This window comes from Hydractinia symbiolongicarpus, chromosome 13 (genome assembly GCF_029227915.1).
Source record: "Hydractinia symbiolongicarpus strain clone_291-10 chromosome 13, HSymV2.1, whole genome shotgun sequence".
Lineage (NCBI taxonomy): Eukaryota > Metazoa > Cnidaria > Hydrozoa > Anthoathecata > Hydractiniidae > Hydractinia > Hydractinia symbiolongicarpus.
Genome location: NC_079887.1, coordinates 14,706,395 through 14,734,052, shown reverse-complemented (window position 1 = coordinate 14,734,052; position 27,658 = coordinate 14,706,395). Strand labels below are relative to the sequence as shown.

The following is a 27,658-nucleotide window of genomic DNA, read 5'->3' as shown; positions in this document are numbered from 1 at the left end:
GTTCATTCACAGAACACAAGGGTTGGGTACGTAAATCAATGTGATGCACTTTACAAAAACAATTTATTCTAATGTTGATATGATTCCTTTAAATAAAATTGTCTACTTACAATAGAATAAAAACTATCCATATAAATGCTATGAGGATTTGTTGATGAAATTTTTTCGAAAACTGTTTTAAGCACAAAATTTCTTTCTTTTTTTATCTAATAGGCTTCAAAAATTCAAAATCTTGGGGCATGTCTTTCCCTGTACCCCATATGTTGCTTAGGTGAAGAGAGTCTACCTCTTGTTTTCTAGCACCTCAAGCATGCTACTTGTGGACCTCATAGTGTGCCTCAATATCAGTTGAATAATGAGCAAGTTAGTGTGTATATGCTTCACAGATGCCTCCTTAATAGCGTGAGTTTGACTGGTGTCAATGGAATATTTATAACAAGATACTTTTAATAAAGATTGATATTTTGACTGCCATTTGTGTGTGCAAATTATTGTTTCATTTTTTTTTTTTTGTAATAAAGCAAAAATAGGAGTATGAATTCTGATTCTGATTAAAGAACCAACACTTGGTAAACGCCTTTATCAGTGAAACACACGCCATATTTAATTATTATCGATGTAGAAAATCTGTTGACACATGTGAAACTCAATGTATAAGATCAAACCATTTTGTCAGGGTCGCAAAAACAGGAAAGGGCCAGGAAAATATATGAGAAGAAAAGGAAAATAGTTTTCACTGCTGTGTCAAACGTTTCACAATACTTTCGTCCCTGGGCTTGACTCTATAACATGATTAAGAAATATTGCTGCTGTTAAGAAGGTAAGTAGGGTATCATAAATACATGGAAATCTAATTTTACCATTGAACTATGTAAGATGTATTTCTATTTTGGAAAATAGCTTGAAATTGACAGCATCGATTTCTACGCACACGCTTTTTCTCGAACTAAGTGCATATCAGGTCACGCTTACGTGCCCATGCCTAATTTTTAAAGCCTTACAATAAATAAAATAACTTGGATTCAAGGTGATAAAAGAACGGACATTTTATACAAGAGATCAAGAATGCATATGTGGCAATAAATAAATTAACTGCACCAACAATTCCTCTATTTTTAAAACACAAAACATACTAACAATTATAACGCAGCCCCTCCACTTAAGTATAAATAAATCTCATTAAATAATGAAAAGAATGAACTTTAAAAACCAACAACAAAATTATAAAATTTATATAAAATGAAAAGAAAGAAATTTCCACATAAAACAATAAAAACACATCTGCTTTTCTGACAGAAAAATGATGAAATTGGATTTGACAATACAATGTAACAAATATTTCACTGTTAATTCCAATATTTATATATACATGTTCACTAATGTTTAAATAAAAATAAATTTTGTCATAAAATTAATTCAGTCTTGTTCTAAAAATAGTTTTTTAAAAGTTTTCAGATGAATTCATATAATTTATATATCCTTTATATATCTAAAGGATATATTTTATATATAAATAAAATATATCCTTTAGAATAACGTTAAGAAATCACAGCAAGCTCTAAATTTTTATAAAATAGTTTAAGAAAATTATCACCTTTATGTAAATTAACTTTAAGAAGAATGATGTAAATTTATAGAACTCCAAAGTGAACAAGTAATACATGGTTTTCATCCTAAATAACATCAGTTGAGAATCGCATCATTATGATTTCAACGGTGTCTTCACATGCACAACATCGTCATTCTTTGAAAACATGACATCTGCATGGGCAGTTTTATTTTTTCTTTTCCATATAAACACACCTGCTATTACTGCGATAGCCACTAATACTAACACAACAATTATGATATAAATCACAACTTTTTTCTGCTTTTTTGTCTCCTTCTCAATGACGTCTTCTAAAGAAGGAAAATAAAAAAACAGATCATTGACACTTTCTCTTTTTTTATTTTTATAAAAAAAACAGGCTTGCTTGTACTTTGTACAGCAAGTATGGATTGCAATGCAATGGTATGTTTGGCTTTTTGACTTACACAGAAGATTGTTAATGCTATAAATAATTTTATAAAACCAGTAGTCAGGTCATTGTGCTCCGCTTTAAAATCTAAGTTTTAAAACAGTTACTTTTATTTTAAATTTGCAATTACATATTTGTCGCAAAGCCTCACCATTTTTCAAAAACAAGAGTTTAAAGAATAGAAGACTGAGCCTGATTAAAATAACTTTGTTTTGTTGTTACTATGGTTACAAAATCATTTTCTATGTAACATATAGCAAGTTGATGATTTTAATTTTCTTTTTATCAGAAAATCGTGATAATCACTAGGAAACTGTGCCTGTATAAAGTTGAAATACTCCTGTTATTCTCTTTTGCTTGGTCAATTCTATTTTAAAATTTTATTCTTGCTCAAGGGAACAATGTTATGGCATTTTCAAAACAGAGATCACCTTTTCATTATTTTATATTATGTTTGTTTTCATTTACATATTTATCTTGTAGCATGCCATGTGCTTTTAAATAACTGTCCCATGTAATCTGGTTCCACATTATGTATATCAGAGATTTTATAGATTATACGTATGAGAGATTTAAGAATTTTTTGAATGAATGTATAGACAATTAGTTAAAATATATTAGTTACGAAGATGGTGTATTTAACCTTACGGAAGCATCACTTAACGTCCCTAATGAATTTGCTAATAATGAAAACAAGGGCTAACAATAATAACAAGTTTGATTCTCTATCCTATTGGATACAAATTTTTTTTCGAAAATTACATTTAGTTCAAAAATTCATTAGGCACATTTTGGTTATTTGAAAATTGTCTGACAACAAATTATCAATCTTACCATATTTGATGTAATTTTTATCAACTCGTAATGAACCGAGAAAACCAGTCTTAACCTTGGTCTCCAGTTGCTTTATTATTTCGTCATCACCACCATATATAATAAATTCCAACACCATTCCATCTTTTGTACTTTTGGGTGGAGGGCTAATAAACCAAAAAATATACAATATTAGCGGCAACAAAATACTTACTTGTTAAAACCATGCATCAAAGTGAGCTGAAAAGTTATTTTGAGTGTCTTAAGTAGACATACAAGGTTTCCAGCAAACAATTAATAGCATGAATCAAAATATCATTATCTATATCTTCGTTTTGTACTTAAAATACTTGTATTCTAAAAGAACTTACTACTGTTCTGTTACGACTACAGCTTTAAGTCCATCAAATCTTCCAATGGCAGAAATCAACTAAAAAAACATCAAAGATGTAAATCGAAATGAAGATAATTAATTATAAGATAGATCTCACATAACACTTCACAACATTAAATATAGTACCAACACTGTACTAACTTTAAGAAATAATACAACCATGTTGGTTTGAGAAAATAACCCACTCAATGAAATTGTGACATGGCCTGATGTGGTGTGTGAATATGCATATACCATAATAGATCACAATATATTTAAGGTTTTTTAGAATGTAACTCACACACCTATTTTACAGTAAGCACAATTTCCATTGTACGTCGAGCAAGTTATCAAGGGGTGTGATGTGCCCCACAGTATTACTTTTGCCTATTTTGCCTACGCATGTCTTATTTCACTGTTATTACATAACGATACCTGACTTTCCATATGTTCCTGCAACAGTCCACAACTTGTTACATCAATATTTTTTTGCCAAACTCTTCCCTCTAACAAAATCTTTACTTTTACTCTCCTTAAATTCCTAAAATCTAATCGGAAAACATAGTATAAGTAAGGAGTCATATTTAGCTACTAATACCAAATGTTCTGAAGACATTACCACACCTTCTGCTCCAGAAAGAAGCTGTTTTTCAATTTGACTTTAAAGAAGTAATTAAGTGAAAAATTTGATTTCTATAATCTGGTGATACACAATTTTCTCCTTCTTTTACTTGGCTAGGAAAGCTATCCTGCAGTCGCTTAGCTATAAAAAATACTTTACTAGGGTGTAATCTAGAAATGTAACACAAGGACTGCTAATACTAAAATGGGAACTTCATCAAAGTGGTATTTTAGGTATTATTGAAATTTTCTTCTTTACCAACTTGTATAAAATTGGCTATAATTTCCATTTGTGGTGAATACAATTAGCTTCTCTAATTAATTGGGAAATTTAGGATAAAATTTAATTGGGAAATAGAAATTGACTTAAAATTCCACTGGACCACTTCTTGAAAAAAAGACGTTTTTAGGATTTTTGCAACTATGCCTCGGTTTTGCTGTAATAATTTCCTGTGAAGACATTTTACAATAATTTATTTTTAGTTATTAATCTAGTCACACAACGGGGATTTCTATATAAAAAAATATGAGAAAATTCCCAATAATAATAGTGTGCACATTATGCACTATTATGAACCAATAATCAAATTAAAAGAGCAAACTTTAGACAAACCTTCGATTGCACAACACCTTTTTGTGCTGGTAAAACAAGACTCGCACATACCTTTACAATCTGACCTGTTCACAGTTCTTCTTAATAAAGTTGTAGTTCCATCTGGACATTTTTTACACTCCATATTGATATTTTCTTCACTGGAGTAGTACCCTTGCCAACATGAGCAACATGTTTTTCGGAAAACAAATGAACCTGCTGGACAGTCTATAAGATATTATACAGTGTCAAGAGAAATATATAAACACACTTTAGAATTAGACTTAAAAACAATAAAAATAGTAGCAATGGGTACATACAAAATACTAAAGCCAGTTGAATTTTAAATATCTTTCAGATAGGATAAATCAAATTCTTATTGGAAAGATCTGAGCCAATGATAGACAAAATAATAGTGATTATGCTGCCACAGAAAATTGTATTGTAAAATTAGTATATACATACATTGGAATTGACTACAAGTGTCACCATGGAAACCAGGTTTGCATACACAATCTCGCCCAAGCCTTCCTTGTTTACATTCCTTTGTACCAGTAGAATTACAAGGTTTAATGGTGCAAAACTGTATTGCTAGAACAAGGTAAATAATCAAGATTACCAAAGAAATTTGTAGTTAAAAAATACAGGACTTTTCAGTGCGTTTAGAACTATATCATTCTAATGCTTAATTACATTTGCCTTATCTTCTTTGCCTTTCTTAAAAGAACAGGATTACTTAAGATTTAAAGACAGACTTCAGGAACAATACAAGGACTTTTCCTTAAAGTTTTAAAGAAATCCTATAATTATTAAGCTCTTTCCAGGACCTGCAGTAACCCCGACGATTCAAGCTAATTAAAAACACAACAATTACCCGCCTTATTGTGGCAGTAACCCTTTTTTAGCTGTCCAAATAGCTGAATTATTTACTCAGTGTTTAACTTAAGACTAAAATTACTGAGTCAGCAGAAATTTCTATTTAAAAATGTATCATAAACAAAAAAAAAATTGGCTGCACACCATATCATGGCTGCATGGTTCCCCAAGCATGTCTGAAAATTTTAAAGTAAAACAAAAATGCTATTGAAAGTTAAAGCTTGTGCAGTGTAGCATAATGAAGATCGTCTTAAACTTCTACATAAAGCGTCATCTTCGTTGCTATTAACGTTTCTCTTTAATAATCATTTCTTTCTGTACAATTTTGCAAGCGCGTTGAATTAAACTATATTCTGCAGGATAATTAATTATTCATGGTTTTATTTTAAAGTGGAATTGTTGAGGTTGAATATTTTTAGCGAAAGATAGTAGTATTTTAGCCATAAAATCGTGACAATTGTGTTATAACAGAAGAAAAAAGCTTTCGTAAATAATAATGTAAAAAAAAATTCCGATTTTTAAAAGGATTACGGCCACTTTAAAATACCACACGTTACCAGAACATTAATTTTTATGTATTTTCTTATAATTATAATGATACAAACAAGATGACAAATTTGCACATTTTTTCTTAAATCAATAAACCAAACCTTAAATACCCAAGCGAAGCAAGCATGACGATAGCAAACATTCTTACCACGATCACATGCCTTTCCTTCGTAGCCAACATTGCAGTCACATGTGTAATTGTTTATCCCAACATTCTCTGGGTTATCATCACAGTGTCCATGTATGCACAATGTTTTATTATCACATGGACGGGGTAAAGCTGCAAAATAACGCAATAACTGCGTTTAGGGATAAACATTCGGTACGAAGAACAGAGAATAATTGCGTTTAGGGATAAACAATATAAAATAATTTTACAGAAAAAGGAAGAGATTATGTAACAACCTAGGAACACTCTCAAGTAATTTATGTTTTACCTTTACATAGGGGTAGACTAATAAACTCACTTGTGTGACATGTCTTGCCAGTAGTGTACGGTGGACACGAACAGCTAAAATCTTGACCTACTTTTGTGCAATTGGCTCTCCGGCATGGGTTATCATCACACTTATGGTAATCTAAAACAAAAAAGTGAAAACAGTATGAGTACGTATGTTACATACTATTTTGTGTGATAAAGCATTAAACCATCTTAAAGAATTATTTGTTGTCTTACTATACACATGTTTAGTAAGAAGCAATAGAATCTGACTTAAGGCTGGTTTCTTATTGTTTGTGTCTTTTTCTGCCTGATCTATTCTTATTTTTGTTCTTAATAATAAGAAAACAACTTCAGAATTTAGTCTTATTTTGTTCTTATTTATAAATTTTCCCATAATCTCAATTTTAATTTCAATAAATAGGTGTTTATGTTGCTGCAGGTCTACTATCATATAATTCAAAAACAATTGAGCCAAGGAAATGTAATGACCATTTTTGGTAAAATTTAGGCTCAGTTGTTTGTAGTTGTGAAAACAATAAATTGAGCAAGAAGAGATGTTCTTATTTTGTTCTTATTTCTAGCAAAATTATAAGGCTTGTGTTCTTATAAAATTGTTATTATAAGAAGAGCAATTAAAAAAATAAAAATTTTTTGAAACCACTTCGAAACAAAAAGTGGTATCTTATTATTCTTGTTAAAAGTTTTGTGAGAAGTGAAGATTACGTTTTGTGAATGTAATTTTTTTAAAGAGTGAATAGATGACACCAAATCTAAAAATAACATAATTTTTGTACAAATTTTAATCGATACTATACAATGATAATAAAGGCAAATTCTTGACAAGAAAAATGCTTGACAAAGATCATTTAGGAAAACTATATACTTTTATGAATCTACAAAAATTATGCTTTTAAAACTGCATTTATTTTTTTAAAAACAAATTGCTGAAAATACATTCAAGTATATCCACATTCGCTTACCTTTCTCACAATTCTCCCCCACAAAACCTGGCTCACACTGGCAAGCATAACTCTGTTCCTTATTGAACAAGGGGTGGCATGTTGCATTATTTTGACATGGTAAGGTTGAACATGGACCAGATACTAAAATGCAACCAAAAAACATGTACTGCAGCTTTGTAAAATTGAAAAAAAATAGTTCCCAATAACTTTTAACATCAAGACCCACCTGTTTCACAGCGTGCACCTGTAAAATATTTCGGACATATACATGCTGCTCTGTTTTCTATTGATTGACATTTTCCGGGAAAAACACATGGATCGTTTGTCATACAATAATCCCTAGGGTTCTTTTCTAAAGGTAAAATTAAATTGGAGAATACAACACAAAAGTCTTTTCTGCATTTAGATTTTAATCTTCCATTACAATGCAATCAATGAAGCAGACTAATGCTGCTTGCATAGTAATAAACTGCAGGCATATACTAATGAGATACAAGTATAAGTGTTTTTACAAGTATTAATTGATAAGAGCAGAGATGGTGTAGATGCAGAGATGGTGTAGTGGTAGTGGATTTTGCTTGTAATTATAATTATTAGTTATAAGGTTTCAGGTTCGAACTTTAAACGTAGTGTTGTCAGCCCATTTGGTTCAATCTACTGACCCCTAACTGGCTTGTGTGGCAGGCAAGCAAGTTAGGGCAATGCTAAATGTATCTCTGGCAGTAATGTAACATATAGTTATAGTCACAGAGGAGAAAAAGGCAGCCATTAGGATGGAATTTCCAAGTATACTTTTTAAATAACTTTTATATTTTTTAATTTGAGTGGTGTTTAATTTCAAAACTATTCTTTTTTATCTGGACTATTTACTAATGTAGATGATAATTTTGAATTCTGCTCGTGTAAAAACACTATAGGCAAATATAAATGTCATTCCTAATGTGAACTTAGTTCAGCTTAAACAATAAACAGTTTCAAAGAATTAGCTTTTATCTAAAAACAAATGGTTTGAAAAACACATAATTATGTGTTTTATTAAAGGTAAAAAAGTGGATTTAATCAAAGCTTTAAAGTACGAACTTCACAACAATTTATACATAACAAACAGTAACTTACTAGTGCAGTCTGAAGAACGAACACTTCCAATTTGCTTAGTGGTCATATCCACACTGCAGTTCATACATGATGATACTGTAAAGCTGCTTGCATATTTGTATGTACCGATCGGGCATGGTTTACACATGCTGCTTTTTACATCATAATATTCACCTTCATAATGACAAATAGCTGAAATAAACCAAGTCAAATGTAAGCAAATAAGATACCACAAATGTAGCTTCATAAGATCAAAACAAACTTTTAGACTTACTGATACAGTCGTTACTTGATTTTGAACCAACAAACAAAGTTGTTCCGTTGACACAGTATCTACAATGACTTTGTGAGTGTACATTTAATGGTTGATATTGACCAACAGGACACTGTGTACATTTGGTACCATTTAAGTATTCACCATAAGAACAAGCTTGTTTACAAGACAATGCCTGAGATCTTTCTGTAGCTGTACCACTTTTGCAAGGAAAGCATTGCCCATCCTTGCCAAAGAAATTCATGGGACATGGTTCACAGTTCATTTTTACACTTTTAAAACCAGGAGGACACATAGCTACAAAAAGAAAACAGTTGCTCTCACAAAAGAATCCACTTTTAAAGAAACAACTATTTTTTGTAGAATTATTTAAAAAGTTAATTTGTTCATATAAAAAAAATATGATAAATTCACTAACCAACACAAAAAGACTGCCCAGGAATGTATGTGGTATGATTTACAGGACATTTGTTGCACTCTATTGCACCATATTTATCTTGAAAGGTGTGTTCCGGGCAATCCTCGCAAGTGTTAGTCGACAAATTAAAATATTGACCTGGTTCACACGAAGCTAGTGAGAGATGACATAAAATCAACTATCCATCTTATTCAAAGCACTTAGAAATCAGGTAGCTAATTAAGACTTAATTGTGTCAAGTATCACAAGAAACTGAAAAACAGTTGTTATATTTATTAACATACTTTTAAATACAGTGCAAATTTTAAACAAATAAAAAGCATAAATTAATCGCATACACCTAATATTGGCATGTATAGATAATGAGAACTGTGCAGCTTGCATACCTACACCATATGACAATTCGAGATCGGCTTTCGACACATCAGTATAAACATACTGCAAATAGGTTTGTCTCCACTCACGAACTTTTATTGAATACACCTTGTCAAGCATGTTGCCACATAGTTTACCTATAAAAGTAAATTAGTAATTATTTTGTTTCAAATACTGATTCTCATAGAACTAAGGTTCTCAGCGAAATTTATTGCTTTTGGAACTTGCAAAAGTTTACTCTAGCGAAATATTTTACATTCCTTTATTTGCAAAAGTTCCCATTGTCTTCGAACAACACTAATTGAACACTAAACATTCTTTCTATGTAAACCATATCAAGCATTATAAAAGTGTTTTTTTGGTTTTATTTTTATTTTTTTCGGTTTTATGTGATTTTATTGGCAAACAAAAAATATTACAGATTTATAGTATACATTATCTTTTCTCACTATGAAAGCCTGGGAATGATCCTTATATTTCTGTATTCCCACCTTTCGTTATTGATCATTATTCAGTTAAATGGAGAAATTCTTGGGATAGACACTCAACACAGGATGTTTTATAGCAGTGGATACATACTTACCAGTTAGTTTTGTTATAAATCCTTCAAAGTCTCCTTTAAACTGCACATAATTATTTTCACAATCAGTTTCTTTTGATAAATATTTTGATTTGATTTTGACAGCGTAGCGTTGTTTCAGTTGATTAGAAGGTAATCCTGACTGGTTAAACTTTAAGTAATAACTTGTAGAAGATGTTTTAACAGTTTTCACATGTATACCTGAAGAGTCCAACATCTTACCCCACACTGGAAAAAAGAACAGATGTTAGAAGGAATCATAATAATTTGTGCTAATAGATATACAATATTTTCGTTGTTATGGTTGATTATGGATTATGTGTAAGTTACGCTACAGCAAATTTCTAAGTTACAAAAGAATGATTTTCTAGGAACAAAATCATTATTTGGTTAAATGAGTAATACAAACATACAATTAAATTCAATAAAAAATTTTTAGACCAGCAATTGTGTGATTGTGTTTGTACAATTAACAAAAATAGTTCTTGTAATAACAAATTAACTCTCAATTAACCCTCAAGCATGTATATCTCAATTTAGTTTTTCAGTTATTACTTGTACATTTTAACACTAATTGTAGCTAACGTCATCTGATTACTTGTATTAATGTATTGTTTTTTTTTTCCACATCAATCCAAAATTAGGGGGAAAGGGAGGGGGGATTATTTACACGTTAATGTTTAGATATCTTTTAATTATCTTTTAAATTTTACCCTAATAATTAAACCATTTTTTTTGGATATTTTCAAACTGAAGGCAGACAAAGCACAAGATCTCTTATTAATGTCTTTTTAAATACGTCAGAAAAAAAAATGAAATTAATACACAATTTCCAATTCTTATGCATATGCTGCTCTACCAAAATTTTATCCCTTTATCACTAAATTTGTGCATTCTTGTTTTTATTTTAACATGCTTAAAACAAAGTGTAAATTTAAAACAGCTTTCAGAGAGGTCAAACCTTGATTAACTATACCCAAAGTAATATGTATCATAATCGTCCATTAGTTGCAATTGTAAAAAAGTGTGAACAAGGTCTAAAATAAAAAAAAAACGTACCACAATCCTTACTACTTGATGCTTTTTCAACCAGAGTTATCATGTCTGATGGACAAGCAGAGCAATTAGTAGCACCAATGCTCGCAAAAAAATTTGTAGGACACAATTTGCAACCCATACTTGTATAAACAAATCCAGGATCACAATGAGCTAAAAAGAATATAGGAAAAGAGTATATAAGTGTATATTTATTTTAAAGTCGATTAAACAGTGCCAAGAGCAGTATGTATGGGTATTGCTTTAAAAGAAGGAATGAATGAATGAATGATGAATGAATGAATGAATGAATATACAAATGAATAAATATAAATAAATGAATAAATATAAATAAATGAATGAATATATAAATAAATGAATGAGCAATTTAAAGAATATACATAAAAAATTGTGCCTTCTTTGGCTTTAAATGATTGAGTTAGAATACTTGGCAACATTACAATTTTAAGTTTCTTGTTACATGATTGTATAACAACAGAGCTAGGATCAATGCCAATTACATTGTGGTTACATATTTATGTCCTATAAGATAAATAAGTTGTGTGTTTCTCTTTTTCATCTCAGACTTTACCTTGGCATCTGCGAGGAGCATCTCCGATAGCCCATGAAGCACCAGGGCATGGAACACAGAAGCTACTACCATGTTGAAATGTTGTTGTATTATCAGGACAAAGCTCACAAATAAAACCAAGATTACTGTTGACATATCTAAATCCTCGTGGACATGGAGCTACAGAGTAAGGCAATTAAATGTTATAACAGTTAAAAACTTGCATGAATAAATTTTTTTTTTCAGATAATTTGAGGGATATTTAAAATGATTTTACCTAAGAGTTGTTTTAGTCTACAAGAGATCCAGTTGGATAAGCATATTTTTTATATTAATCAACTCACCTCCACAATATCTATACATTGATAAGTTTTGAATGTATTTCACTTAACAAGTCTAAAATTGCTTAGGACAAAATATATCAAGATTTAACATCATTTTTCAACCCGGCATCTCTCGAAGTCGAAACATTTCAACTTAGAAGTTTTTTTCACATCACTTCGGATTCTGATTTCATTATTCTCTATCAGCACTTACCACATTCGTTCTGACTATTGGAATCAACACTACCATTTGGGCAATTTACGCCAGTCTTTTTTTGAATTTCTATAAAAAAAAATAAATGCTGGATAAGTAATTTCTGAAATATTAATTAAGGGTTTATTTCCTTTTTTAGTTTCCAGCATAGTTTCCAGCTAAAATTTAATTTGTAAGTTGTCATTTAAACTAGATTTAACTAATTAACTCAGTATAGCCTTTAGTAAGTGCCTCCTTGAAATTAAAATTAAAATAAAGATATCTATCCCTTTCCACTGATTTTACTTATCAAATTTGATATGAGCCACATGCAACAACAGGCAACAATTTAAAGATATACAAAGAAACAAAACTCACATTGGTTAAGCAGAGCTCAAAACCGCAAAATAAATATTAAAGACTTTTGTGTTGCTAAAAACTAATAATAGGCTCGAGCTATAAAAGAGGTCTAATAGAAAGTTTTAAGTTGTCTCGTCAGTTTCAAACTTATAACACTATCTATTTTTGAAAAGGCTACACGGTGATGCTGCTATTAATGCATGGCTTACTACTTAACCTTTTGAGTGCCATGGACATATAAATACATCAACAACATGTATTTTCAGCAGTCAGGTAGTGAACAGTCATGGGCATATATATACGTCAAAAAAGGTTTAAAGGGCAGTCAAAGATTTTTGATGCAAGCAGCCATGAACGTATATATATACATCGAAAGACTACACCCTCGACAGCCACGGACTATATAGGTCTAGAAGAAATGTTTGTCTTTGTGTTTGGCGGTTCAAACAAATTGTTTTTTTGTCGCTCAGCCAAAAACATATGAATATTTCAAGGTTGTCAAACATGCGTTAGAAATCCATAAAGTTGATGTCAAATTTATTTTTAAATTGAAACCTTAAAATCAATATGTGCAAGAAGAAGTTTAGAAGTTTTATGTTTGTTTATAAAAATTCTAAATTTGAAGAATCCAACTCGGAAACGGAGTCAAATATTCCAGAAGAAAAAAATACACACCAGAAAACAATAATGATAATACTCCTGCAGAAGAAGAACAGCAACCATCTGTTGAAGGGTTTAAAATCACTAGGCATGGTTTCAGAATTAGACAAGAGTAGCAGTTCAGGCATTGAAAGAGTATAGGAACTAGAAAATAGGAGGAAAGTATGCAGTCCATCATCCCGACATTCCCGATGGTACTAGTAATATTGATAGTGAATATTGATGGTAAATATTGATTTACCCGAAAATGCCACCACAATTAACTTTTTAGATCTTTTCTTGGATGCTAAATGTTTTGACTTGTTGACTACTCAAACAAACATATATAGAGAGCTACGTGGATGCCACCAAGGTATTCCCGAGCAAGGACATGGAAATTATAACAAATGCTGCAATGAAAGAGTTTATCACCTTAAATCTGCTTACTGCGATTGTGAGAAAGTCAGAAATTGGTCAATATTGGAGTAATGTTCCTCTACAGTAGTTGCCAATTTTTAATGAAGTATTGTCAAGAAATCGATTTTAAATCATTCTCATATTTCTTCACTCTGCTGATAATACAAATTAAGATGCAAATGGTGCCAATCAAGACTTTCTCTTTATGGTTCAGTGAGTTGTTTAGCCACAAGGTTCAAATCTCTTTACATGCCAGAAAAAATGTTCTTATTAATGAGGAACTTTTATTTTGGAAAGGACGGACATGTTTTAAACAATACATTCCTAATAAATGCTCCAGACGTGGCATTAAAATGTTTGGCTTGTGCCAAACAAACAAATTTATTTATTAGGGCTGGCAAAAGCATGTTCAACGTTTCATAGGTTGAAGAGATTCTACAATTTCAAAGTTTAGAAGAAGAAAAGATCTTGTTGAATGATGTCAAACAAATTCTAACGTTATGGATAGACCTTTACATGGAAAAATGTGAGGTAAAACATGCTTGAGGTGACACCCTCCTCTGCCCAATTATTATGATATATTTTTCCTCGTGGTTTGGAAAGAAATATTCTAATTAAAATGTAATATGGTGAAACAATCCTAAAATAGTCTATAACATTATTAAAATGCATGTAAAAAAACGAGATAGAATACGCTTGTCGTAACACCCTCGTCCCTTAAGATTAATAAGCTTTTCCTTTTTGTTAAAAAAAATTTGCTAAATAAAATGTAATGCAGAGTGATTATCCCTAAAATTTTAGTTCATGGCATGTAAAACAACCAATATTACCAATACCATCAGCATTGGTAATAGTCTTGTATCGTAATACCTATACAATACAATGGTTGCTAAGGTGAAAAGCGCCATTTGAGCAAGGTTATAATATTTAAAGTAAATATATGTCCATGGCATTTGGCATCAAATTACTTTGGCCAGGTGAAAAAAATTTGACTCTAAGGTCAGCAGTACTCTACATTCCAAAGATTCATTTGGTCCCAAAATTCAAATTTCAAAGAAAGAGTGCCTTTTTATGTTATGTTCAATTGTATTTGAAAAAATAAAAAATTAGCCACTAATTTAGCATTCATTCAACACTTACAATATCACTACATCATTTGAGGAAGAAATTAAAAAAAAACTTACTATAACAATCTGGAAAAGGTGGCAGAAAACGACTTGATGGTTCACATTTTTTATAATTTGCAGAGACCTGAAAATATTTCTGAAATGGGTATGTCACTGAGATATCTGTGTATGATCTGTAGGCTTGACTTTTACAGCTTGTCGTGTATCCAATAGATGGGTATCGTGTGATATTCACATTCCATGAAGGATATTTTTCAACACATTCTTTTTCTAAAAATATATAACACATTCTTTTAAATATATCTAACAAGCTTAATAAATAAAATAAAACAAAATAATAAATAAAACACATAAACGTTTAAATAAACAAATGGCTTTCTTCTTCTTAGTTTTAACTTTAATCTCTGACACAAGTATAACTTTATACAGAACTTACCATGAACTGTATATGTTACTTTGCACGAAGCACGATTTCCATGACTATCAACTGCTGTATATGACAATTTGTACACACCAGCTTTAAAATTAACTGTTGAGGGATAGACAGATTCAAATTTTGAAGTAACATTTCCTTCGTTATCAACAAATGTATAGTTGCCTTGTGGAATATTAACACTGATTTGACCAAAAATCACCCTTTCTTGTTCCTCCACACATTCAATTGGTCTTGGCTTTTCTTTATCTGAATTAAAAAATCACTAAACGTACAGCTTCGAACACAATAAAATAACACTATTAACAATAGAAGCTTTTGAACAACAATTTCAGATGAAGCAATTTTATTTTTTACCTTGAACTGATAACAATACATTGCAAGAATATTCTTTCTGGCTACCAGTAGCTTTATAATTAATAATGTGATCACCAGTTGATAATTTTGACACATTTGTTACATGTAGTTGTGATGGATTCAGGTTTTTTAGGATTGGCAATGGAAGGAATTTTCCAGCATCAACATCAGGCTGATGTGGATCTGTTGATATGGTCAGTGATGACACTGGACATGTTATTGAGGTTGGGTCTGGTGTAGCTATAATTACAGATATTAATATACGGAAATATATAAATGCAAATTAAATATTTATTTTGACTCTAACGAGAGCAGGTTTCAACGTCAGATATAACTGCATATTTTAATAGAGTTACCTCGGCAATAAGCTCCACCTTCCGTCCAGGTTCCATTTTCTTGGCATCTCAATATTGATGGGCCAATTAACCTATCTTTAGTGCACTGTCCGGGCAAAAGTTCACAGACCATTCCAATATTGACAGAATTTGAGTTACAAGAAACACCCTTTCCTGTTTCAAACAACAACTCGCTTTGAATTTTCGGGCATACAGTAGCTAAAAATTATTTTAAATAAATTGCACATATTAGTTACAAAACAAGACTCCTGCATCAAAGAGCCAATTGAGCTTGCTTTAACTATAACCTGATCGTAAAAGTAGATTTTTCCAGTTGACCTTATGAATCTCTTTTTATTAGAAAAATTGCAGTCTAAATTTAATGTCAATCCTTGTGTAAATACGTGACGGTTTGGGCGGTAACAAACTATAATATGGGTAATATTTATGGCATTGATATCACCCATAAGTTACCAATAAATGTATTGACAATTGTATTTTTAGTAGTATCGATACCCTTTTTATATTTACTGATATTCCCAATACATTTTCATCTGCATTAGCAATACATTATTACTGATGCCAATTCATCATCCTGATCATCATCATCATTCTCGGCTTACCGTCCGTTTTCCATGCTAGCATGGGTTGGATGGGGTATATTAATGACCCTCTTCCAATCTGATCTAGACTGTGTTAGATCTAAACTCAACTTCCTGTGTATCAAGTATGTCCTTATAACCTCCTGCCAAGTCTTTCTCGGTCTGCCTCTGGGCTTTGCCCCTGGAACTATCAAGTCTCTACGCTTTCTTACCCGATTATCCCCCTCCATTCTTTCCAAGTGCCCCAGCCAATTCAATCTTCTTATCTGGATAACATCTTTAATTCTTTGGATACTTCGCCTGCTTCTTAGCTCATCTGAACTCTTTCTGTCTCCCAGACTGGCGTTACACATCCACCTAACCATTCTCATATTGTTCCTTTCTAAACGGTCAAGATCTTCCTGCTTCACTGCCCATGTCTCACTACCGTACAACATAACACTTCTTACACAGGCCTCATACAACCTACCTTTTACCTCAATTGACAGGACTCTGCTAGTCAACAAAGAAAGTAACTCTCTGAACTTTTTCCAAGCAGAACCTATCCTACAAGTAACACTTCTTCCAACACCCCCTTCACTGCCCAACATATCACCTAAGTAACAGAACTTCTCAACAACATTGTTGTACATCATTAAAGCTGGAAATACTTCATTCTCTATAATCTCACCTTTGCAACGCTTGCATACAAACTGAATGTCAGCTCTTAACCTTCCACTAATACTACTGCACTTCTTCTGTACCCAGTGCTTGCAAGTCTGACAAAAAATTGAGTTACTACCAACCCCTTTTCTGCAAACTCCACAAGGCCACTTTCCAACTACAAGGTCACACTTGGCTGTAATGCTACTAATCATGACTTTAGACTTTGCTGTGTTTACCTTTAGCCCTTTCTCTTCTGGTCCTTTCTTCCACTTCTTAAACTTTTCAACTAATTCTTCCATCAACTTTGCTATGAGAACCAAATCATCTGCATACAATAACTCCCATGGACAACCTGTTTTGAACTCCATCGACAGCGCTTCTAAGACTAGAATAAACAACAAAGGACTATGTACAGAACCCTGATGTACAACAACATTTACATTAAATTCATCACTAAGTGAATCGTTAATCCTGATACGACTTCTAGCATTGCTGTACATAGACTGTACCATCGTAACTAGCCACTCATCCACACCTAATTTTCTCATAGCCCACCAAATAACTTTACGTGGCACTCTATCAATAGCGTTCTCTAAATCTACATTATTATAAACACAAAATACAAAATTTGTACTCCTGAAAAAGGGGAAAATAAGAAATTCGTATTTCCAGAAATGCAAAATTAAAAATACTTTTTTCTTGCATAGGGAAACTATGCACAAATGGTCCATAATATAATGAAATTACACGTAAAAAAACTACAAAATTTTTTATTATAACACCCTTATCCCTTACATTTAATAAGCTTTCTTCTTGTTAATAAAAATAGCTAAGTAAAATGAAACTATTTCTACTTCTATTGTATTATTACCAACTAGTCGATAAATCCAGTGGAGTAATCCACTTAGGCAGAAGGACAATGGAAAAACAGGTTGTTTTAGTTTTTTTGCTGACGTCAGCAGTGCAAATACAAAATAAATATATTTTTTTAGAAATTTGTATACCTGTTGCCTTCATCGTATAGATCTTGAAATGCTGATCAAGAAAATATATATGATCATGTATCTTTGACAAACGGTTGCAGAGATATCAAGGTTTAAAGGTTTTTTGATGACGTCATCAAACCGTCCATTCTGAAACGGATTCGGGGACCAAGGTTTGAAAAACTTACCCAAATTGGTCCCAGGTTGTCCCTAGTTACCCACGCGGTAAAAAAACATTGACGTCACCACCTCGTTTCCAAGTTATTTTGCCTCAAAGTTTTAAGTGCATTGTAATGGCTTCACTAATCTTAATTAACTTTCCTTTGACGTCAATACTATTTCATGGGTAAAGTTTGGTAAATTACAGAACAATTTTATAGGCGATGTTTTATAGAATTTGTTAAAGAAAATTTTGAAGAATGTAATCCACTTTGCAAAAGTGACAGACAGACACACGGAACTGGCGTATTATTATATAGATACTGCTGATAAAATAATTACTGATATGACAGGTTATTACTGTTTTCTTCCAAAATCATCACATATTTCTTATTTCCAATTACGGTTGTTATTTTCCCTTAAAGTTTCAAAGCAAACCAAACGCTTTTGCCTATCAATAGACTAACATATACGACACAGCGCTAAAAATAGAGAGACTTTTGTAAAACATTGGGGTAGTGCCACACTTACAGCTGATGCATTTACTCATAACTTTTGAGCTCCAGTATGCAGAATGCTTTGTTTCAATACAATCCATAAACATAGATGCATTTTGTGTAAATGTAAATCCATCTTTACATACTAAGTAACATCTAGCACGTCTCGGCTGCACGTGTGTTGAACAGTTTGCTGGATACCATTCTGCATTTCTATCATCAGCGAATTTAGTCGTTTGAACAGCACATGTGTATCGGGCTAAAATAAAATTATTTAGGTATATAAACTTCTCATTGATAATAGACACCAACCAAAAAAGTTTATAGCTATATTCAATATCTTAAATTATTTAACAGTAGCTCTTTTGACTTCCACAAGAAACAAGAAAACATCTGCAGGTTGAAATTTATGAAAGTAAACACATTTTGGGTAGGAAAACACAATAGCTATTTAGTAAAAAAAAATCTAAAAATAAACCATGATTTCTTTTGATAAGTTTTAAAAAAATATGTTCCAATATTTCAACACAAAGAAGTGAATGTTAATGTGAATGTAGAAATTTAAATCAAGACAAACAAGAAAACCGTTTTTGGCAATGAAACCGTATAACAGTCGACTTATGCTTGTACACTAAAACCATAACAAAGCTATGTCAATTTTTCAATAATAATATTACAATTAGAGATTTTTAAAAAGGGTTTTAAGGCATGAATATTTTAAATTTCTTTAAAGGAAATTATACAAAACTTTTAAACAACTGCTATCCATAAACATTTTAACTTGTTGGTGAAATAGTGCTGCAGCCAGGAAATCCAATGTTACCCTTTGCATATTGAATTAGGATTAATTTCCTTGTAAATTGGCTAATTTGGGACAACGATTACCTTTTTTTGACAGTACATCAATTTTAAAAAAGATACCTGTTCAAAAAACATTAACAGTAATTCTTATGATTAAAATAAGTCATAAAATATGTGCCACATTTTGTGAACACACTTTACCATTTCCTAATGTGCCAAACAATAATGTCATGAATTATTGTTATAGCCTGTCATGATTTTTTTAAAGGCACCCTTAAAAGAAAATTTCAGATACATTGGGTTTTCAAACAGCGGACAGTTAACTTTACGCAATTCAGCATGAAAAAGGTTAAATCCTCTTATAGATAAGTTTTTTTAAAAAGACTTTCTTTTTAGACGGTACATTTGCCATCATCACAATTGTGCGTTAACTTTAGCACTCCTTAAAATTCTATATCTATATTATAATACCCGTATACGTTTGTCTGTCAGTTACGCAAAATGGTAGCTTAGCTGCGCAAGTAGCGAGACGCACGCGATGCGGTATAAAAAGAACGGGCCAACCCATGGCTTTTACACGGGCTAACGACTAGTTGTATATAATTGTTATAATGTACATAATCATTACTAACTAATTAATTATGATTCTGTTTTTATTATTCAAATATGTATAAAAAGCTTCAGAAGTGATTTTACTTTGGTGGAGGTTGGAGCAAGATTCTTGAAGAAAATATCTGCAAGAAAAAAGAATTGTGAAATCAAACTTAAAATCAAACCAACAATGTGTCTTGAATGCCTTAAGGACTAATGGATGACTATATTAAAAATTATTTTAGGATATGTTCATAAAAAATAATGTACAATAAGAAATGTATAACATTATATATATAAGCTACGATAAACATGAACTTAGTTTAAATAAAAATTGCCACATTGTCTCTCCTAGTCAATTTCTGCCTAAGTTAGCAGAAATTTTAGTGATAAATGCCATTTCCAACTATAGTTTTAAAACATGTTTTTATAGTTTTTAACTGCGATTGTATTTTGACTTTTACTTTCATTACATATTGCACCATGCACAGGAAGCTAAAAATCCGAAATCTTCCAGCCAGAAAGGGCTTTTTATCATTATTGAAAACTATTCTGAAATTAGCACTTTTAGTTTTTTGTTGTGTTACTGTGATAAAACCTTTAAAAGCCCTTAATTTGTAGACCCGAGAATATTTAAACAATAAAATTTTCAGATGGTATTTTTTAGATGTTAATTTCCGTAAAATTTAAAACAACAATTTGAAAAGGAAAGGATATAATATTACTTATCGTTTCTGGTCACAATTCAGAATTCTTAAGGCCAGAATAGACAGAACAATTTTGTAGATCATTTTTCAAAAAATATTATTTGTCGGAATATTGTTAAAAAAAAACACGTAAAAATTTTACGTCAATAATTATTCAATTCTTAAATTAATTTAATATTTTTGTATACATACACAATACAATATAAAGAATAATCTAAATTTAATTTATATAATATCACGCATGATCGACAACAAAGAAGAAACAATTTGTGCTCCTTAATTGTTCCGTCTATTCAGGCTTTTAAACAATTTCTGAATCAATAATAATTTTTGTTTTAAGTGAAATTTTCATAGAGTGTTATGCCTTCTTTCTGAACTGTTTAACTTTAATTTAACTTTTTTTATTTTAGGTTGTTTAATTACATTATTGGCATGAATAGAATTAAAAGAACTGACGCTCCCCTTATTGAGAATTGTATCTAAAAGTTCTATTCTATTCCAAGAAAATTTTCCACAGAGGGAAAATGTAAAATTTGTATTTATAAAGATTAAAAACATTTAGCTCTAATGAAAAGAGAAAGTAAAAGCAAAATTGGTAACAAAAAGCCAATATAAAATTGGAGTTTTTGTAGAAGAGTCGTTTTTTATTCTTCGCAATTTCTCAGTGTGATGTGAGTTTTGCAAGGATGATCACACAAAGAAACTTTATCAACTATTATACAAAAACAACATACCTGTAACAAATTTTAAGATTACAAAAAAAAGGGTGATGGTAGATAACTTTACAATCATTACTGTTGTTCACTTGATTAATCTAAATGAAAATATCTTAGGTCATAATCATTAAAAAAAATCTATCTTTTATTCTATGGGCACATACAACAGATATTAAACTATAAAATAAAAAATAATGTTTGTTTAGAGTGTTGTATCATTTAAACTTAAAAATGCCATTTAAAAACGTTGCTGGGAAGGTTTAAAAATCTTGTTTCTATTTTTTTTTATTTGCGCAACACACAATTTAAAATTGACAAATTTGGTTTCACAAGTTTTAAAACTACTTTCAAAATACCTGAATGATTCCTTTTACTTTTAATATTTTTCTGTTTTTAATTTTTTCCTTGTACAGGGAGCATGAGGAGCAAATAATAGCAATTAAAGTATTTCCTGGTATTACTCTGGAAAAATAAAGAAAATGTATATTTTGGCATTATTATTTTTGATACATAACTGTTCTTGTACAATTAATTCAGGTGGCTTGCACATAGCAAAAAAAGATTTAGCAGCATTTAAGGCAAGAACGACTTGTCAGAAGCCAATGTTATGTAAAAATCATTTTGTATTGTGATGTGCACCATGTAAATAACGTAAACATTCATTTTTAAGTAAAAAAAATATTTAGATGATAATGATTCGACACGACAAGAGAAAGTTTGTACATCATCGAAACGGGTCGTAGATAGAGACAGTGGTACAAATTCAATAAACTTCATTTTAATAGACAAGCAGATTTACTTTGTAAACCCAACTTTTTAACTAGGCAATTTACAAGGGCCTTAGAAAATTTTGTTAAGCTAAGTTACATCGGTTACCCAGAATATCTAGCTTTTTTTTCACAGTTAATTACCTAGCTTGGACTCGCGCTAAAAGCTTAGAAAATGAAGTTTAGCTATTTAGATTTATTCAAGTATATTTTATTGTGCATTATTTTAGTTACTTTTTAGTCTCTTCGTTGTATATTATAACCAATAAAGCAATAGTAAAGAGCATTTATTTTAACTTAATAACCAAGCATAGTAAGTAATGGCGTCAGATTTCAAGCCCTGACGTACACTGTCATAAAACTACCTTGCAGCTTCATTTAAACCATAGAGACAGTGATTTAATTTCCAGGCAAAACCATCAGCAGTATCTGCTTCTGTTGGTGGCTTCACATAGACTGTTCTGGCTAATTTCTTCCCCTGCAAAATGCTGATTTTATGTCAGTGGCCTGCATCTTCCATTTCTTCATATTAGTTACAACAAAGAATATTCGAAAACCACTTTTGCTAACAGTTGGAGAGTCTGTTGGTGCTGAACAATTCTCTTCATACCCTTTTGCAACTAGTCGAGCTCGCACTGCATCACCTTTCATCAAATGAAACCCATGTTGTTGATATCCTCTCCTGGTTTTTGTTTGGCACTTCTTCGTATGTTTTAAAAGATTTGAGTTTAAGCAATTCTTCTTGCTTTGCCGCAATACAATCAGCACTGCTGTGATGTTCTTTTGGTATCAAAACTATGTTGATGCGTTCAAGTGCCATTGTTTTGACACTATCATTCTGTGCAGAATTAGGAAGATCATCCTTCTGTGTAGAATCAATGTAAAAATCCCATTGAAAACCTTTCAAATTGATGCTGAAGTTCCTGTATTAACATCTTTGACATTGAACCAATCTTTGCACGACAAGCACTCTCACTTTTGAGACAATACTATCTCCAACGTTTTGTATAGTCAGGACATCGTTAATGTCAAATGTTGGCACGACATCCACAGATTAAGGGCGCCGTAGATTAGTGGTTATAGCACTCGTACTCTGTGCGGGAGACCGGGGTTCGATTCCTCTTGACGGCGATTCAACATGGGCGAGTGAATGTTACCATAGCCCCGGGTTAACCCAAGCCATGTGAGGGAAATTGGGAAGATGGCACACTGTGTGGGCCGTTGGATGTTGCCGGGAGTTGTCTAGTAGAGCGCGGGCCCTAATTGGTTCTGCGTCGGTCAAAATGAGCATTAAATACTCTAGGACTCTCCATCTAAGCCATGGCCCCTTCTGGAAATAATAGACAGGGTATATCCCTCGATATTTGTGAGGCTAGCCATGTAAAATATGCACATCTATCTATCTATCTATCTATCTATCTATCTATCTATCTATCTATCTCTCAGTATGTTCCTGTGGCAATGTATTGCCGATTTCTTTTGAGAACGCATGCCTGGTATTGACAGCTTTTCCCTTAGGATGAACAAATTCATCACCTCGACTTGTTATTTAGCTTTGTAATTGCAAAAATATAAATAGATTAGAATTAAATTTAACACAGAAGAAAAAATTATCTCTGGAATTGTGTTTTGGAGAGAATAATGGTGAAAATCTTCTTAAAAACTTTTTTGCTTGATATTATTTTTTTGTTTTCGTAAAAATTAGAACAACATTAGGTTGGATTTGTCTAAACAAGAAAGAAGTTTACAACGACAAAACTATTTCTGATTTAAAAAAAACAACAAAAAAATAATTATTTATATTCAATGGCGTTATTCTATCATGACATTAATTAAGTGATTATTATAATGTTTTAAGATGTATCATGACTGTCAGGATGTGGATCGCGGAAATCACGACCACACAATGGATAGCAACTTTCACAATGCTAAAATATTTTACATCGCGACAGCACGATACGCGGTCCACAATGTTAGGTGTCCTGATTCCAGTACTGTATGAACTCAACTTTATCCTTATCAAGTCTTATTATTATCTCCTTCTAAGTCTTTCTAAGTCAACTTCCAGGCTTTGCCACAGGAACCATCAACTTTCTACACATTCTTACCCAATTGTACTTCTCCATTCTTTTCAAAATATTAAAATTTATTTATATATATTCATATATATAACTTTAACTAATGAAACAACAATACCAGACCCATGGACTTATTGGTTGGTCAAACAATGTCAAACTGTTGACATATCTTGGGTGCACATCGACCATGTTTCCAAGTAGTACGCAACTCAGAACAGCAAATATGATGAACACATACATAAATTCCCTGAGCGTCAGGTACCTTTCCAAGACTACAAGACTTGTATCAACTCATTACGCCTAAGCGGCTGACGAAGGAGGCCCAGTATACTCACTAATTAAATTAGAAGCTACTTGCAGACTTGTTGTTTCTACCTCTGGACTAAAACCCTGACATAACATGATCCGAAAGACATGCCGGGGAAACCTTGAAGCAGAAGCAATTTGTCTAGCTGTGTTGTGCTGCCCACTCCAATAACATCTTTCATGCAGAGGTCTTTAGTTACATTGAAGACGTCTATAATATTTCAGGGATCCTCAATTGCACCACTGTGATAAATGTTAATTTATATATGCTTTGTATATTTAGTGTATATAATAGATAGTGGGCCTGGTCCCCTTGGTCCCCTGATTAGCAGTGGTTAATCACCATGATGGTGGAGATCAAGCTTCTGGAGTATAAGAGAAAAATTATGAGCATTATCGTGTAGAGCTAGAAGCTTGGTGTGAAATTACAGACTTTGTGAAGTCGAAACAAGGTATTGCAATTGCCTTGTTGTTACCTAAAGATAGTGATCAGGGTATTTGAGAGAAAGTTTTTGATGAACTAAGTATAGATGACTTAAAGACGGACACTGGTCTGGATACATTTTTAGCGTTTCTTGATACAAAGCTTAAAAAGGACGATTTAGCAGATATGTGGGATAAGTTTGATGATTTTGAAGAATATTGGCATGAACAAGGACAATCAATAGCAGTCTACACTCTGAATTGTTTGAAACATAAGATGAAATTGCCTTCAGAAATATTAGCTTTAGATGAAATAACAAGTCGAGGTGAAAACAAAATGACCAAGCGGTCTTTTGTTCAATAATGGTGGTGACTGTTAATGTAATTATTGTTATTGGGAGATTAAGTTTGGACATATATAAAAATATTTTGGGCTTAATCATTTTCTTTACAACCCTATGTTTTTGCATTGCGTTTCATGAGCTTAAAATAATGTGGTATAGCTAAGTTATATGTAAAAACTACTCTTGAATGACCTTAAGAATATGAAACCACATCATAGACCTTAATCAAGTTTGTTTTTTTTTCATAACTTTTGTGTTCACTATGGTAGATTAGCATGTCTGTCAACTGGCCCAAAAAGCCTTAAGTATAAGGGCAAGCTTGGGCAAATTTTTAATACAATTTGTACTTTCCAAATGAAAAACAGTGCTTTCAATTTTGTTGTCTTGGCCACAAAAATAAAAGACAGGGTATATCCCTTGATATTTGTTAGGCTAGCCATGTAAAATATGCACATCTATCTATCTAAGGACAGAAGAGAGGAGGTAGTCAAGAAGTATCCATCAACCATCATACCAATAAACGACAAAAGTTATTAGTTGACTTCACTTTAACTAAAACATTAGGTGGGCGTTTTTAATTAAAAATGATTTAAAGGTTAGAGAGTGTGAACACTGGGAAAAGGATAGGTAAGCTAGCTTGCTTGCTTGCTTGCTACTAGCTAAGTATTATATAGTTCGCTAGCTAAACGATAATCACCAATACTGTTAGACTACAAAATTTAAATTCAAAACATCGGAACATATTTACTTTTAGCTTACTTTACCTTGTGATTCATAGCTAAAACAACTTACCTCGTAACTTTTTTGTAGCTGTGTTTATTTCTGTTTCATTTTCTCATGTGAGTTGCAGCCATGAGAAAAATAAGGACCCGGGATCCCGGGACCCTTAGTGAAGACACATAGTACACACATTTTTTCAATGAAAGTATTTCGAAAAAATGGTAAATACAGTTATTAAAACATAGGAAAGGAACAGATTTTAGCAGGGACGACGTTCCACGACGAGGCAAAGCAAAAAAACCAAAGAACCTACTACGACACCGAGAACATACAAAACAAATACAACAGAGTCATGTGCAGATAAAGTTCATCGCGACAAAGAAGCCACTGCTGGGGTGCGGACCTCTTCCAGACTGGCTACGGAAGAAGAGGTCTATCTACAGTTTTAACAAGGGGGAGATAAAAGGATTAACATCTTGTGTTTGGAGATGTCTTGCCGTACACTACTATGGAAATAGAAATCAGCGCGAAAAGCATGGTACAGAGGATCTTTTGGACGCTAGACGGACACTGTTTTTAAGATCTGACAAAAAAGCTGAAGTGCGATGCATGTGGCCAGCTCTTTATTCCAGCATACCATCTAACGCGGCACAAGAAGTACGAGTGCAGCGGCCACAAGACGACGCAATGGATCGAGTACATGCTAATGGAAACAGTAAGACACATACATTACCCACTCCGCGGGAATGGTGGAGAGCGTGTCATACGGAAAGGAAAAAAGGAACTCAAAGTAGAAGGGTATGAGCCTATCACGAAGACCGTGTACGAGTACCATGGTTGCAAATGGCATGGGTGCCACTCTCAGCAAGAAGAGAACACGTACCTTTATGAGAAGACTGAGAAGAAGTTGAAAGCTATGCGAAAGATAGGATATAACCATGTCACTTTGTAGGAACGTGATGATCCACCCAAGTTGAAGCAGTATTTTGAGAAAGAGTTTACGGCATGCCCTACTACATCGTCTTTGACTTTGAGGCTTTTCTGAGCCCAATGAATCAACAGACTTCACGTATGTATCGGAGCATGTAACAGTAAGTGTTGGGATTCACGATGCTTTAAATTGGTTACTTAATGTTCCTAGCGCACAAAAATCCCAAGGTTTTAGTTGAAGGCTTTGTAGAGAAATTGGATAAGAGACAGGCCCTAATTTTAAAGAAATAGAGAAAATTTCCCCAAGACCTCAAAACTTCGATATGCTCCCATTCAAAACTGGGGTCGCCAGTGCGATGTCAACATGGTTAAGTGACTAAATCGACCAAATTGATTTTCGATCAAAAAATGATTAGTGAAGGAGGACAGCGACTATATGCTCTGACAACATTACAATTTAAGTTCTTTGTAATCACCCTCGTTCTAGAGATGAGTTACGACAGATAGTGAAAGTCACTAGAGTGTAAGCTCATGTTCCAATACCAGTGGTTGTCAAGCTACGACAAGCTAACTCACGTCGGACTTGTTGCACACGAACAATTCTATAGCAG

General features: G+C 32.4%; 1 protein-coding gene across 3 annotated transcripts; it reads right to left on the bottom strand.

Annotated features, from left to right (window-relative positions):
• Positions 1 to 49: 49 nt before the first annotated feature.
• LOC130623869 (neurogenic locus Notch protein-like) lies at positions 50 to 26,269 on the bottom strand. Of its 3 annotated transcripts, none has more exons than XM_057439401.1 (25): positions 26,190 to 26,269; positions 21,498 to 21,577; positions 18,699 to 18,923; positions 15,800 to 15,997; positions 15,444 to 15,683; positions 15,090 to 15,335; positions 14,711 to 14,923; positions 12,132 to 12,200; positions 11,616 to 11,774; positions 11,048 to 11,197; positions 9,992 to 10,216; positions 9,420 to 9,545; positions 9,034 to 9,186; positions 8,616 to 8,912; positions 8,363 to 8,533; positions 7,473 to 7,598; positions 7,265 to 7,387; positions 6,310 to 6,420; positions 5,991 to 6,122; positions 4,883 to 5,008; positions 4,490 to 4,645; positions 3,640 to 3,752; positions 3,203 to 3,261; positions 2,853 to 2,998; positions 50 to 1,899 (listed from the first exon to the last, which is right to left on the bottom strand). In XM_057439401.1, exons 2-25 carry the CDS (start codon positions 21,553 to 21,555, stop codon positions 1,703 to 1,705), a joined length of 3,819 nt encoding a protein of 1,272 aa, XP_057295384.1. In that variant the 5' UTR covers positions 21,556 to 21,577; positions 26,190 to 26,269; the 3' UTR covers positions 50 to 1,702. The 3 variants fall into 3 exon arrangements, with proteins under 3 accessions (XP_057295384.1, XP_057295385.1, XP_057295386.1); XM_057439402.1 differs by lacking the exon at positions 26,190 to 26,269 and adding an exon at positions 26,162 to 26,184; XM_057439403.1 differs by lacking the exon at positions 26,190 to 26,269 and adding an exon at positions 22,612 to 23,893.
• Between the last annotated feature and the right edge of the window lie 1,389 nt (positions 26,270 to 27,658).

Excerpts from the sequence above, each read along its gene's own strand:
- LOC130623869 (XM_057439401.1), bottom strand. The coding sequence starts at position 21,555 with ATGATTGTAAAGTTATCTACCATCACCCTTTTTTTTGTAATCTTAAAA. Across the intron at positions 9,187-9,419 it reads CGAATTGTCATATGGTGTAG|CTTCGTGTGAACCAGGTCAA; the intron begins GTATGCAAGCTG and ends ATCTCTCACTAG. Across the intron at positions 1,900-2,852 it reads TAAAAATTACATCAAATATG|AAGACGTCATTGAGAAGGAG; the intron begins GTAAGATTGATA and ends TTCCTTCTTTAG.